Raw genomic sequence first — 15813 nt, 5'->3', positions numbered from 1 at the left:
TTTACCTTTAATTTGAGGATGATTTGGGCACAGTGTGTAAAGCTCATGGGTAAAACTGGTACTCAAAAGTAGTCATTTTCAAAGTTCTATTCCCACTCGCTACTTTTTACCGTTTTCCACCGAGAACGAGAAAAAGTCACTGTTTCTTGTCTTGTCACTTAGCACTTAGCACAGGCTGTGAGAGAAAGACCCATCTACCCAGCCATTCATAAAGAACCCTTTGGTTAGAGTTTTAGGGTTCTTGGGACGTGGGCTTTTAGTAAACAGCAATTGGGAAGGGAAAAGTATTTAACATGTTGATTTGAGTTTTGTTATCTCTGCTTTTTTTATTGTTTATCGTCTAATCCTCGCACAATAAATTAGTGTAAATTGTATGATAGTGTCCCACTCCTCCTCTTTAAATGAGGCCAACCCTTCTCTCTCTACTGCGCTTTCATTGGTAACAGTAATTCTTGTGTCAATAACCAGGCGCCGTTGCCCTTTTCCTGCACATCTCTCTCTCTCTCTCTCTCTCTCTCTCTCAATCAATGGGGGGTGTACACCAATATCTTCATGAAATGAAACCCTGACCGTGAAACTCTCCCTCTCTCTCTCATTAAAATCGAAACCAATAGCAAATTAAAGAAAACATGGTGGTAAGGATTTCTATCTCGTTTGCTGTTATATTTCTCCCTTATTCTTCAGAAAATTAGTAGTTTAGTTTCAATTGTTTTGCTTCTAGTTTTCTCAGCTTATTGCTTCCCATCTTCTACCTCGGTGGCTTGAAGTCCTTCTAACAGAGAAGTTCTACAACGCATGCATAATTCATGAAGAGGCCAAGAAGAATGAAAAGAACGTCTATTGCCTGGACTGTTGCACCAGTCTCTGCCCTCACTGCTTGTCCCCTCACCGCTCTCACCGAATCTTGCAGGTTTCTGCTTTCAAAATTCAACCACAACACGATCTCTGAAAATTCCTTACAATCTCCTTTCAAAATTTTCCGTTTGAAAACTTCTTTTTAGTTCGTGACCTTCGTTTAATGTTGAACTGAAATCCTTTATGCTGGCGCTTTCAGATAAGAAGGTATGTTTACCACGATGTTATAAGGTTGGATGATGCTGCGAAGTTGATGGACTGTGCCTTTGTTCAAGTAAGTAAATTATTGAAACTGTCATCTCATCCTCTACAGGCGAATATTGCGATGTAGAACCTAAAAATGAAGACGGAACGCAAAAGAACCACGTTTTTTATTTATAAAAGAAATAATAAACACAGGAGTTAATTCAGGTGTTTTCTTTTTCTTCTTTTCCTTGTTGGGTTTCTCAGAGGAGTATGACTTTGTTGAACTTGAAGTTAGAAAATTGAAGATTAGAGGAACCCCTTGTTTGTGTTCCTCGTGCTTGTTCCAATTTTCTTGTGTTGACCTTTCCTTCCTTTTTTTTTCCTTTGCATACCGGGAAATTTATGGATAAACACCTGTGGAAAAAGCTTTAAAGGAACAGAAGAGTTGATTACCATGAGAAATGAAGAACACTGACGTTGAATGAATACTGCATAGCCATTTTTTGTTGTGTATCTTTTATTATTAATTTGCTAGTCTTACCTTCTCTCTCTACAGTCATACACAACCAACAGTGCAAAGGTAGTGTTTTTGCACCAAAGGCCACAGACAAGGAACTTCAGGGGCTCCGGCAACTTTTGCAGTTCCTGTGACAGAAGCCTGCAGGACCCATACCTCTTCTGCTCCCTCTCCTGCAAGGTCCTTTTACCCTATACCCAAATTCTCTCACACTTACTTTTCTTCTCCACCTTCCCTCACCTTCTCATCTCGTACTCTTTCTGAGTTCTTTCACTTTTTTCCACTTCAATTTTCCCACTTTGTTCTCTGTCTGTCTCTCGTGTACAACGACGACGAAACGTCTGCAGTTTTCCATTTGTTCTCTTCTGTCTCCTACACAAGTCCCAATCAAGTCTCGCTCTTCCTCAATTCTCTTACACCCATTTCAATTTTTAATTCTCGCCTGGGTTTCTCTCATTTCTTACGTACTGTTTCCCTTTCTTTGTTACAGATTGATTATCTCATTCGAACGAAAGGTGGGATTTCGGAGTACCTCTCCGACTTCAAGTCCTTGTCCTTACCCGCACCGGGTTTAGACGACGGTTCGATGACACCTGAATCGGTTCTTGAACCGGCTGGTTCGAGCCATACCTCGTCTGGATCGGGCGGATATGGTGGGGTGGACTGCAAGACGCTTGGTAGCACTGCCACAACCGAGATAGTGAGGAAGAAGAGGAGTAGCCTGTCTGCATATCGGGCGGCATGTCGACCTGTATTTTCACCCGTATCCGAAATTTCGGCCAGTTTGATGAACCGGAGAAAAGGGACTCCACAAAGATCTCCGCTTTATTGAATTTCGCCGCCGATATGGAATGGGAGAGATTTAGGGAGGGTTTGGGATGATGAATTTGGTAGCTTTATTTGTTTCCTTCAGACTAATTTCAGGATATTAGGAAAAATCTCCCAGTTTTGTTGAAGAACTCTCTTCTCGAGGTGGTGGATGGATTGGTTCTTTTTTTGGGCCCTTTATAGATTCACAATACCGACAAAAGTTTCCTGTTATATTTTGTACTCCCTTGTATTAGGGGTTTATATAATTTGTTTAAAGAGTTCTAGTATTGCATAACTCTGATTTTGGGTCGTTCTTGAGGGTGCAACTTATATATATATATATATATTTACTTGATGACATTGATGTGTGTATTAAAAATTCATTTACAAGTCTACTTATTAAAACAAAATAAGCATATAGTTTATGTGGAAGCTTAGCACATCAATTAGTATAAAAAAATATTTATATTGAGAAGTATTTTTTATAATAATAAAAAGTTTTACAATAAAATGATTTGCATTCATTTTCAAGTTTCCAACCATAGAAAGGGTGCATGGATGATGGAGCAATTAATACGAGGGGAAACCACATTTTTCATAGAAATTAGGGGTTGGTGGAGGTGGGTTCAATTAGGAGGAACCAATGCAATTTGAAAGAATTTTCAAAAAAAAAAAAAAAAATGCAATTTGAAAGAGTAGAAGATGGCAACCATCCAATTTTAAATGGATGGTCCTAGAATGGCAAAACCGACAGCGTATCCTCTTAATTTGTTTTCTTTCGTTTTTTTTTTTTTGAAATTTCCTTCTTCCCTAGGAAAGGATGGTGACAACAATGTGAAGGCAATGGTTTTGCCAATTATTTACTTACTGTTTTTCCTCCCAATGTCTCCACATTTGAGAAGTCATGAAGACTTTGACTATTATCAATACTATTATTCAATTTCATCATATGCGGAGTCTATATATGACAATAATAACATAATTACTCTTTTTATTTTAAAGTTGGCCCCCTTTTTGTGCTTAGAGTTACGGTTAGTTTGGTCACATCTTATCATTATAATTTTTTAAAATTTTTATATAAAATATAATAAATAATTTAATTTTTTTAAATTCTAAAATAATAATAATAATAATAATAAATAATATTCTAATAATATTTTATTCAATTTATTTAAAATCATCTCATCTCGCTATACAAACTAATTTTTTTAATTTGTTGAGATTAGACATCTTTAGTACTTCGAAATTTATATTTGTATATAATCCCCCCCCCCCCCCCTCTTATTTTTGGTTTATTCGTGTTATTATTGTTCCAAATACATAAATAGGAATATTTAAGATACACTGATCCTCTGAAGGGATTTTATGTAGATGTTGTAATGATGGGTCCTAATCATCTAATTATCAACCCAGAACAAACAGTTAGATTAGCATGAGTTCACAATCTAATCCAATGGATTTCTATCCAAAACACTACACATGAATGATATCCAATGGCAGAGGAAAGATTCTCTGACCCCCCCCATTTCTGAAATTCTCGACCATTTATTAGGGAAAAAGAAAAACAAGTGGCCAGCAAACTAGTATTTTGTTTTTATTTTTCCCATTGCGATGATGATGATCCATTACCTGGCTGGCTGATGTCCTTTTTGTCTTGTACAGAATTTTGAAGAAAGGTTTCGTATTGTTGTGAAGTACTACTACTACATGCAGTGATCAAAAGCCCCGAGAATGGCCTCCTGATCATGCTCCCTTCGTACCCCTCTCTCTCTTTCTCTCTCTCTCGTTGTAATTGCTCATTTCTTCAACTGCAATAAACAAAAAAAGGACAAGAATTTTGGCATTTTATGGCCTCGCTATCTGATACGTATCAGGTACCATAATGGCTTTTGTTGGTGTCTTTTGCTAGACAGTAGACGCATGTTGTATTTAGTGTAGTTTTATTCATGCATATAGCTAGCCAGCCTGATTTCGAGCCTTTCTGCATGCAACGTGGTATCTGCAAAAATATTGCAGTTCTTAGAATGTCATCGATCACTCATCAGTACTACTAGCTAGCTAGCTAGTATATGGTTATTATTAGAGGAATATTCAGGTTACACACAAGCTGGCCGGACCACGTAATAATAATTGGGATCGTTTATATGCATGCACATTTAACGACCATATATCGTACGTGTCACTAACTACAAAAAACAAAACCACTAAGTAACGACCATATATCGTACGTACGTGCCACTAGAGTTTACTTAATAGGAAATTGTAGAGAGAGGAGGTAATGTTTTTTTCTTTGTTTTCTCCCATAACAAAATCTTATGATGATCTCTCTAGGTACATATATATATATATATATATATATATATAGAGTTACTTGTGAATTAATGTCTAGGACATGATTTCAAATTAGTTGGCTGGGAACTGATCGAAGTGAATGATTTTAGATCAGTAATGTTGGATCTACGCACGCTTGACGAGGAACATATATTATATGGCTTTACACACCATGAACGGAGGAGCTAGCCAGTGGATCGATGGAAATGACATGTATGCGCATGCAAACAAGGTATGTACTAAAATTTTTATGAGCCTTATTCATCTCATAAAATCAGTTCTATAAGAGAGATCGGTTGTTTAATATTTTTTATAAACATGCTCAAGACCTTATCCACAGGTAATGTGAGATTATTTCTTAATACTCTTCCTCACGTGCAGTCCAGTATTTTTTCCTGATCCTTGTCACGGGATAAGTAATGTAGGCCCCCATTCGTCTTGTGGCAGACTCTGATATCATGAAGAAATTTATGAGTCTAACTCATCTCATAAAATCAGTTCTACAATAGAGAATTGATTATTTTTTATAAATATGTCTAAGATCTTGTCCATAAATAATGTTAGATTATTATTCCTCAACATGTACTAGGGCCAAAATTCATGAGCCTACAATTATCTGAAAAATAGGGTGTAAAACGAATTCAATCCAATTGTGGATGTAAGAATATGGGAGAATGGAAGAAGACGCATCAATTTATGAGTTTATAAGATTTATTTTATAATAAAAAATTCTAAACCTAATATACCACGTCATATTTACGGGAAATTACCTTATGATTGAAACATTTCTTATAGAATAAAGCTATGATTTAAGTAAAAATCTTGCCCATCTCTTATATATGATCCAGTCGGGCTCCATTTGGATTCAAAACTTAACCTCAATTCATTTCATCATTATAATTTTTTTAAATTTTTACATAGAATATAATAAATAATTCAATTTTTTTAAATCTCAAAATAATAATAATAATATTAAAAATAATATTATAATAATATTTTATTCAACTCATCTCTAAATCAAAACATGCATATTCATCATTTTTGTTTTCATAAAAACGTCAGGGATAGAGAACATTGGAACATAGTTACATGTGTTGTTTTTGTCCATGTGAAGTGGTCAAGACTCAAGAATCACATAGACAGAACATGCACTTGTATTTTTCAAAGACGTCCTGCTTGCATACCCATTATATTTTGAGAATTCCTGCGTCAAGTAAATACTATAACTTGTATTTTTCATAAAAACAACGTTATATTATGCTTCTCATGTCCACATGATGATGCAGGTGACTTTTCAAAGATGCTCCCATTTGTCATTGTCCGGTCGGGCCTCGCGTCCACAAATTGCCACAATTAAGAACTTTCTGCTGATTTCATTTTTTACCATTCTGCCCTTCTTCAGTATCCTCTCCTCATATCACATCTTATAATAAATTTGAAAATCTTAGGTGCCTTTTCTTCAATAAAAAATCTCTGTTCGAAATCTTGGTGACAGCCAATGCACCACCGTCCGATTAACGCACAAATGGAACACTCCAATAAAAAATCAGTCTTGTGACGTTCTCTCTTCAAATTTTTGAAATCACGAAAACTGTTTTCTGCTATCCGTTTGTGCTCAACCGATCATATGTCTCATTCTCGTTGTCCGAAACCCCCATATCTCGTTCTTACAAAATCTTTTTACTTTTAATATTCTGTCTGGGAGAAGTAAATATAGTTCCTTTTTGGATTCATAGCCATGGGTACTGGGGATCTTATAAACATTCACCCTTCAGAACTCAAATTCCAGTGTAAGTGTTTGTTTTTTCTTTTGCTTAATTTCTTTTTTATCAGTCTACTTTACTTTTTTTTGTCCCATAGAAAATCTAGAAAATATGAGAGAAAAACTTGCATGTCATGTTTTTGGCTCATTTGGCTTAATAGGAATACCGAGAACTCATTGATTATTTAGCAAATTGTTCGACGGGGCGTCGTTTGCCACTGTTTTTCCGTACTCCTATTTACCTTATTTCTCTGCTTGGTTGCCAAGAAATATGGAGGGTGAAGATAATATCATGAATTGTATAATTTGCGGTGTTTTTCATCCTCATGTGAGCTTATCTACTTAATTGATAGGCGACCTGTTTCTGGTCGGTTTCGTCGTCCTGGCTTTGTTTGGGGAGAAAATTGTGGAAAATAGAATAAAAGACTTGTTTTTAAAATATTTATAGTCACCTGAATTGGGCCAAAATAGTAGTTTTAGTTTTCTTTCGGTATCTGTAGGCATTATGCTATTTATGTTTACTGCTTGGTCCAGTTGTTTGTGATGTCAGTTTTACTCTTTGAGACTTATGTAATGTGTTTGTTTAAATTGTTTCTGATTTTGGGTCTTTCTTTTTTTGTTGACACGTGATGGCTAAGTTGAATTGAAGAAACAGAGTTCGTGTTCTTTACAATTGACCAATAAAACAGATAAATACGTGGCATTCAAGGTAGTTTCCTTCAGAATTTTTAACAGTGTGTTTACTTTATCTGGTTTATCTATGATATATGATCAAGTTATTATGTTTAATTTACTTCCTGCTATTGATTAGGTTAAAACAACCAACCCCAAAAAATATTGTGTCCGTCCCAATGTTGGTGTCCTTTTGCCTCGAACCACATGCAATGTTACCGGTAAATACTTACTTGTAACTTTAGTTAGTGGTCCTTTATGCCATTTGTGTGGGTACGTAAATGCTTATATCTGCTTACAAAATATATTGCTCAAATTTGAATTTTGAAAATCTTATCACTAGGTTCTAAGAGTTGTAACTTGTCTCTATCCATCTAATTTTGTTGGCATGTATTCTGGAAGTTACAATGCAAGCTCCAAAAGAGGCACCCCCGGATTTGCAGTGCAAGGACAAATTTCTACTTCAAAGTGTTGTTGCACTGGATGGTGCAATCACAAAAGACATTACCCAGGAAATGGTGCCATGGCTTCCCCGTTCCCCTTCTTTATGTCTGTTCTGTGTTTTGAGTTTTTTCTTTCATTGACTCAGATGAAGTGTGCTGGTTTTTTAGTTTAACAAAGAGGATGGTAAGGTTGTGGAAGAGTTTACGTTAAGGGTCATTTACATTCCTGCAAGTCCCCATCACCTGTCCCCGAAGAATCTGAAGAAGGTTCTCCTCCCAGATCATCAGTGCTTGAGAATGGGCATCAAAATCAGTTATTGTTTGATGCTGTAAGTGTTTTCACTCTGCCTTTATGGAAATTTATTCCTTTTTGTTTCCCTTTACATTTTTTTTCGAAAATATTCCACAAGTTTTGATGGAGACACTGACAGGTATTCTTTTGGTTTGGTATGTTTTTAAATGTTGTAAACTTAGGTATCAAGATCTTTAGAGGACCCTAAAGAGAAGTCTTCAGAGGTGAAATGCCCCTCTACCCTCTTGTGACAAATTATTGTCATACTTAATGACTACTGTATAGTTCATTCTAATAGTTTATGAGTGTTTTTGTTTAATTCTGTTAACTCTTCAGTTTATATTTTCCTTTCTCCATGGTTGGTTGTCACTTAATTGGTATTGCCAATATATAACCATTTGTTGATAGCTATCATTCTCCAGGGCAGACATGCTGTCTGCTTGATACTCTCTCGAGGTTCATTGTAGAATGTCCTTAGATGTTGAGACAAAGTGGCAAGAAGCATTATAAAGGGTAGTAAATGGTGGTACTAGGTGTCCTTATATTAATAAGACATTTATGCCTTCTAATTTCATCCGAGTCATAGGGTTTTGACAACCTCGTGAAAATGTGTTAGCCTGTAGGTAGTACTGTGTCAAGACTGATTTGAGTGGGGCACTTCATTCGAAGGGAAAATTGTGATGATTGCTGATTGTGACTACCATTTAACATTGCATTTGTGCCTGGTCCAGCATAAACAGAAATTTTGCTTTGGAACTTAGAACCTAGCAGGTGGGTGTTGGAACCTTCACCCATCTATTGCAATTGATTTGGTGACATTTTAGTAAAAGAGTTGTTATTGTTAGGAGCTATTCTAGGAAACTATACTTCTTCAACCAGGCTCTTTTTATCTTAGTTGTTCCGGGAAAGGCATCTCCTGTGAAATATTGATGGTGGTAGCCTGGTCTGTCTCTCTGATCATGGGATATTTAAACCAGGCCTCAAGCATTAGAGGGACTTTATGACTTAAATAAAGTAATTTAAGTATGAGGTCAGAGGTGTACCTTGGCGATTTAGAACCCTTGCTTTTATCTTGGCCCATTTATTAATGTAACTCCGTGACCTCATTTAATTTTGCTTAGAGTTTTTATAAACACCTATTTATTATTTTTCCGGTTGTTCTTGATTGTAGTCATTTCATGGAAATGACTAATAATGCATCTTTTTTCTTCAGGCTTGGTCAATAATTTCCAGGTTGACTGAGGAGAAAACTTCTGCATTGCAACAAAATCAGAATCTACATAGGGAACTGGTATTGATTTTGTTTGGGTGTAATATAGTATCAATTATCTCTTCACCCCTGCAGTTCTCCCAGTAGTTCAGATTTGTATTGCTTGTGTTGAATATGATTTGGTCTGTGTTATTTGTTTTGTCATGTGTCCCTGCACGAATTGTTTCATTTGAAGATCCTATTTCACTTAGCTGAAAATAAGTTTTTTGATGACATGGAACCTCACCTAGGCTGGGCCTATTGGACCCGGCCTTGGGGAGTAAACCCCAGGTACATGACCCACTCATCAAAACTGTTTATCAGGTAATTCAGTAGAACTTTTAGGACGGAATCAAATCCAGGATGGCCGAGTGTACAGTCCATCCTGAGCCTATCCCTTGACCGCTATGTTGTTCCATGACTTGATATGGCCATGTAATGTTAATGTAAACACATTTTTAGTGAGATTGCTAAGACACATTTAATTAACCGTCAGGGTAGAGCCTAGTGGTCTAGGGATGGGCTTGGGATGAACTGTAGCCTCACATCCTGGATTTGATTGTTATGTGTATAAGGAAACTCTAGTTCCTTAAGAAATGTACGTAGTTATGTCAATGATTATACTCATGCGGGTTACCCTGTTTTGGGTATTTTCTGTTTGAACTCTTCAGTACACTTTTTCTGGCTTGGGACTTTGCACTTGCATCGTTGGTTGAAAAGTTAATGTATCAGGAAAATGAAAAGGAAATTCTCTGTGATGAACTGGTTATGCATTACATCACTTTCCTACATCCAGCTTTTCTGTCTTCTCAATAAAATTGTGGTTCATACTTGCTATGCCTTGTCATAATGTCATAACCACATTTGACAAGATCTACTGAAGAAAGAAATTGACAAAAGTGGTGCCGGTGCTTTCTCGTTCTTACATGTGGTGCTGGTTGGTTTCCTTAGCATCCTGGTTGGCTACTTGGTCAAGTAAACATCGGACCTGCACTGGGTATTGGAATCAATATCATTGATGCTCCTGATCTTCCCAAGACCTGTTTTGGGACTTCTCTCCTTTTAGTGTGTACTGTAAATTGTAGCCTCTTCCTATCTTATTTTGACATTATGATATTATGTATGATTGATTTATCGAAGTCTCAAGACAACTTTCTGGTTCATAGGTGGTTAGATGGGCCATGACCCGGTTTGTTGCAGAACTAAATGTTTGGTTGGGTTTAACTGTAAATGTATTTGCTCATTGTTATTTATCATGATACAAAAAGGGTGAATGAATCCGTTGCATCTCATTTATGGTCTGTTTTTTAGCTGGAAAGCTTATTAAAATTCTTGTAATATGGTTCTTACCTCCTGAATCTCTCTATCTAGACAAACATGCTTAGCTATTAAATGAAACGTTTAGTTTAAAGGTTACCTTTTGGAAGTGATAGGAAATTCATTCTTAACCAATAGGGGTACGTTCAAAAAGTTGGACTGCAATAAGTCATCCGATCTGCCAGATCTGTTTCCTGTTTCCTTAGTATACGAATATGGTTTTTGCAGAGGCGTTGGATCTCTCCAACTTGTGAGGCTATAACCTTACCCCAATGTCCAAACTGCATAAGGAGAGACCCCCACAATCTTATGTCAGTTATACAGAATGTACCCCAATGTCCAAACTGCATGTGATCAATCCAAGTACCAGGCTTTAAAAATCTTTGTATTCTAAGGCTCAGGTATAAAAGTAGGAATACATGTGAGACACATATACAGACAGGCTGAAGCGAAACCTTCAAGCATCCACATATCAGGTCATCCCGTGGCAGCCACAAGATTATGGTCTTACATCCTTCAGCAACACAGGTGGGGAAAAAAAAAAAAAAAATCCTTATTCTTAATGCATGTTGATGTGATCATTCTTCTCGCCATCATTGTAGCAGCATCTTTTAACATAGCCTTCCAACTTGGTTATTCCTGTCACATGGAGATGTTATTTCAATGGCTACAAATTATAACTAGTTATCCTGTGCATGAATTGTTGGATTATTTCAATGAGTTCTTATTTAAACAAATAAGACTTTTAGTTGGAACTAAGAGTTGCTTAGAAATGATGACTTTTGGCAAGGTGTTATGGGTTTTGGGTTAATTTTAACTTTTGTCATCATATTTTTTATAGGTTTTTGTCAGCATATTTTAAAAGTGAAAAGATATGATCCTGTTGTCGAAATTTATTGTATTTCATTTGAAAAGGTGTATCATAAAAGCTATTGTTAATAAAAACTGAAAATGTTGGGTTGCGAGGGCATATCCATAAAAATATTCATCTCATCTTATCCCATCTCATTTTCTTTCAAAATAACATTCAAACACACGCTTTCAAACTAATTATCATAACTTTTTCCAAATTTTCAAATAAAAACCAAAAAATAATTCAACTATTTCAAATCTAAAATAAAAATAATATTAAAATATTATATTATAATAATATTTAAACTTTATAATATTTTTTATACAACTTTTTTTTTCTCCTTTCCCAAAACCCAATAAATATTTAATTCAATCTATCTCATTACTATTCATAAACCATTTTACTATACCATTCACAAAATTCTAGTCTCATCTCGTTTCTAGGCATCCCCAGTGTCTTAACTTCTCTGGCCTGACTTCGTTATCGAACCTCTTAATTTATTTCAGCTTCTGCTATTTCTCTTTCATTATACCTATTTTCACCATTGTTATTGTAATTTACATCCAAATATCTGTTTAAAAAGACTATTTTTGGCTTTCTGGGTGGTAGAACAAACAAGAATATAACTTTAGATAGTTCTCTCGAGTAAAAAGATTGTTGTAATTGCCATAGAATGTAATTATTATAGTACAACAGTCGGAGACTAGTAACTCGACCCATCTTTTAAATTGTGAAGTTACAGATATTACACCCCTTAAAATTAATCACCGTCGCATTATATCTTACAAAATATTCGGCATTTAGCACATTGCATTATTCTTGCATCCATTTGTTGATATCCCATGTGTACCTATAATCATCACCAGCTTCTGAGGTAATCTTCTTCAACGCATAGAAATACAACTGTTCTCTCCAGTCCTCCAGGGGTGGTAATCCCAATTGCTTGACCAACCAGTTCTCATAATCAAACTGACACCAAAGAAACAAAAGTCAATATGATGTGTGCGCGAGAGAGAGAGTTACTGACTATGGCACTGTCAAACCTTGTTCTGCTGAAACTGATGAGTGTGATGCTTAGGCCTTCCACTCTCTTTCATGTGCTGGTAGAGTTCTTCCACAGATGATGCCATCTCTTCATGACATGGAAGCGCTAACTTGCCAGATAAAACTTTTGCCAACCAACGGGACTGTAACTCAATTATTAACGTGGGAACAGCCTGGTGGCACATTGAATTATAATACTTAGCCTAACAGATGATACAGTAAGAACTACTGAATATACCCAAAGAGAGATGTTATGTGCACTAAAAGAGTGCTATTGAATAAGTAGATCTCATCATCTAAACAAGAACATAGAATTTGATGCTTTGATGGCCGAGAAATTGCTAGTGTAGATAAGATGGAATACCTAAAGAAAAGTTTGAATGCCAATGTTCATCATTTCGACCAAGTGGAGACTACCAGAACCACTTCTTTGCAAGAATGTTTGATGAGAAATTAGGAATAAGTAACTAAAAAGAGAGAAATCCACGTGACTAGTTCATCTCACCATGCCAAACCAACGTTGCTTCAAGAACTTATTTATCTTTTTTTAGAACACTCATTTTCAAATTCATGATGAATAAGAGCATTACCCTGTAGGGTAGCCCAACAAAAGAAAGCCAAGGAGCCAAGTCTGGCGGAAAAACATGTTTGTACAGGGGACCAACACAGTTGTCATCCACGCTCACTATTCCATTTGTTCTTAAGAATGGGAAATGGTACTTGTACCTGCAGAAGGAGAATATTATTCAACCACATCAAACAGGAGAGATTGAATTTTTTGGAAGTCATTCGGCTATATACAAACAAAAGTAGTTAATATATCCAATAAGATACAAAAAACAAAGCAGACTAACTTTTATTGAATTACCCAGTACAGTGGATGATGATATCTGCACAGACAAATGATCCATCTTGGAATATTACTTTACCACCTTCATCAACGCGTTCTATCTGCAGAAGATCCCATTAGGGGAGCAACTAATCAATTTCAAACTTCTTGATAAACAATAATTTTCTAGTATAGAGAATACAATACCACTGGATGTTGCCAGATATTATTGCGATTTTCCAACTTTTTGAAATGGACATCTGAGGCTCGTAGGGCTTGATGAACTTCTTTTGCAACAGAGGAAATCTCTCTCAAGATGTCATGTGCACTAGGTCCATTTCCAATTAGCACAACAATCTGTCAACCGTGATTGTAGAATCTTAAGAAAAGCACCGGAAGCAAGTTGCCACAACGGGAATTCATGAAATATTAAGAGATGACAGTTTCAGTTTAAGCAAGTCATGGAAAGCTATGTGCAAGAAGTTGTGAAGAGACTAAGAGAAGACTGTCAATTTCCACTCTTCAGAAAATATAGTTAGCAGCAAGTTTGCAGCATGACTTAATCGGGCCCCCTAGCATGCATCGGTTTGCACGCTGGTGATGCCCAAGAAACATCTTTAATAGTGAGGACCAAAACCATACCTGAACCCTGTTCTGTAAAGTAGTTTATAAATATTTTTTTATGAGTAAAAACAGCTTATAAATCATTCTTCCATTAACCCTTTTTTTTTTGCTTAACAACGTTCGTTGCATTATCAGCGATATATAGCAGTAAACTAACTCGATGTTTTAAAAGTAGGAAATTGGTGATGATGGGAAATAAGCAAATGCTGACATTTGCATACTTTAGTTTTAAATGGTTCAGGCGTCCGGTAGTTGTGGCTGTGTATTTGCACTCCTGGCCAAGTATCCATGCCTGTCACATAGTACAAAACTGGCTAGGGTAATGAAAATGGATAAAAAGGAAAAGTAAAGAATTACAATCTGCAACAAAACATGCAAGAGCAAGAAACTCTATAAAATCCTTTTTGTTATTACTTATCACCAAAAAAAAAAAAAATCCATTTTGTTATTAACAGAGAAATAGTTACTACCACATGATGATTATATATGCCACATTGTTTTTATACTTAGCTTTAGAAAAATTCTTTTTCTTGGCCTGCATTCTTGTATTTGAGATTAAGCAACTATTAATCAGCAAAATGGGTGCATTTTTTAACCTCGTAACTTCTATATATTTCTGGAGACAACCAACTTGTGCTTCACATCTGCAAAACCCCTTTGTCAACTTTGGTCAATCCCAAAGGAATCAATGCTATTTAAGTAGGAAAAATAAAATGAAAAATTCCCTGCAGATTGGAGAATGGTTGATGATAATTTCGGGACTAGGAATGAAAAGCAATCCAACATCATTGAGCAGTACTAAGTGTAACTCGAAATCAAGCTCCTTGATATACAGCATCAAAACGCCTTTTGTCCCGAACGGATAACATTAAAATGCTTCCCACTTGAGAAAGGAAAGAGAGAAATAACAACAAACAATTCCATTTCCAGGAGACAAGCTTCCTGTTTGGGAAAAACCTGGAAACTCGGCGATTCTTGGCTCTGTGTGATGACCGTTACATACAACCACGGCTTCAAACACCTCTTTTTCTGACTCACCTTCCCGAGTCCTCCACTCAACGATCCACTCGTGACTCACTCCATTAACTCGTTCAACCCGGAACACTTCGTGCTCGAACCGTATCAACTCAACCAACCAGAAATCTCGGGCGAAATCTTCCAGGTACCGGAGCACCTCCCGATGACCCGGAAACTCCCTTGGGTCCCCACCCTGTTTTTTCAGAAACGGGTAATCCAAGAAGCCCATGAGCCGCCTCGGAAGGTTGACCCGGAGCGAGCTGTACATGCTGCAATGGACAATCTTGCGGGACGGGTCAAGACCCAATGGGTCGGTTTCTACACGTGGGTCATAGACCCAGGTGCCACCGAGCCTACTGCTTTTCTCGAAGACGATGACCCGGTGGCCTTCTCTTTTAAGCTCACGAGCGGCGAGTAGGCCGGCCATGCCAGCTCCGATCACTGCTACTCTTAAGGATTGTTCTTTCATTGGGATTTTGCAATAAAAGAAGAGAAAACATTACATTTTTTCCTATTTTATTAGATGCGGTTTGGATGTTAATTTTAAATAGGATGAATTCGGTAAAGAAGTAAAAGTTAAATAAAATATTATTAAAATATTATTTTTTAATTTTATTATTATTTTAAAATTTAAAAAGATTAAATTATTTATTATATTTTATATAAAAATTTAAAAAAATTATAATGATATAATAGATATATGAAATGATATCAACATTTCCGATATCCAATGAGAGAATACATGGTAGTGGTACGGACAGTCTATGCTCATCGATCGTACAGTTTAATTCCAATAGAAATTGACATGATATTGGATGCTTATGTTATACTTTTTAAATAGCATTGATATTGTATAGGTTTGTCTGTTTTTCTTTAAAAATTATATCAATCAATTTGGTGGGATAATTTGAGTCGATCTCTGTCTAAAAGAAATAATTATCTAAAGCTAGTAATTAAGTATTTGAGTAATGCTATGTATAAGATTAAATTGTACAAATTTTGTACACAACCT

The 15813-nt window shown here is 36.2% G+C and overlaps 2 protein-coding genes and 1 pseudogene across 3 annotated transcripts; 2 read left to right on the top strand and 1 right to left on the bottom strand.

The window, feature by feature from the left end:
* The first annotated feature begins 355 nt into the window (after positions 1 to 355).
* Positions 356 to 2652, top strand: LOC121238580 (protein RGF1 INDUCIBLE TRANSCRIPTION FACTOR 1). Of its 2 annotated transcripts, none has more exons than XM_041135518.1 (5): positions 356 to 635; positions 731 to 910; positions 1055 to 1129; positions 1598 to 1738; positions 2049 to 2652. In XM_041135518.1, exons 1-5 carry the CDS (start codon positions 630 to 632, stop codon positions 2388 to 2390), a joined length of 744 nt encoding a protein of 247 aa, XP_040991452.1. In that variant the 5' UTR covers positions 356 to 629; the 3' UTR covers positions 2391 to 2652. The 2 variants fall into 2 exon arrangements, with proteins under 2 accessions (XP_040991452.1, XP_040991451.1); XM_041135517.1 differs by having other exon boundaries at positions 359 to 635; positions 722 to 910.
* A 3739-nt stretch (positions 2653 to 6391) lies between these two features.
* On the top strand, positions 6392 to 10411 carry LOC121238579 (annotated as a pseudogene).
* A 1517-nt stretch (positions 10412 to 11928) lies between these two features.
* Positions 11929 to 15333, bottom strand: LOC121238578 (flavin-containing monooxygenase FMO GS-OX5-like). The gene is made up of 7 exons (XM_041135516.1): positions 14742 to 15333; positions 14006 to 14076; positions 13368 to 13517; positions 13200 to 13282; positions 12922 to 13057; positions 12331 to 12504; positions 11929 to 12256 (listed from the first exon to the last, which is right to left on the bottom strand). The coding sequence occupies exons 1-7, from the start codon at positions 15268 to 15270 to the stop codon at positions 12101 to 12103; spliced, it is 1299 nt and encodes a 432-aa protein (XP_040991450.1). The 5' UTR covers positions 15271 to 15333; the 3' UTR covers positions 11929 to 12100.
* Positions 15334 to 15813: the final 480 nt, after the last annotated feature.

This window comes from Juglans microcarpa x Juglans regia, chromosome 7D, assembly GCF_004785595.1.
Source record: "Juglans microcarpa x Juglans regia isolate MS1-56 chromosome 7D, Jm3101_v1.0, whole genome shotgun sequence".
NCBI lineage: Eukaryota > Viridiplantae > Streptophyta > Magnoliopsida > Fagales > Juglandaceae > Juglans > Juglans microcarpa x Juglans regia.
The sequence above is the reverse complement of the archived record's forward strand: the minus strand, read 5'-3'. Positions and strand labels throughout refer to the sequence as shown.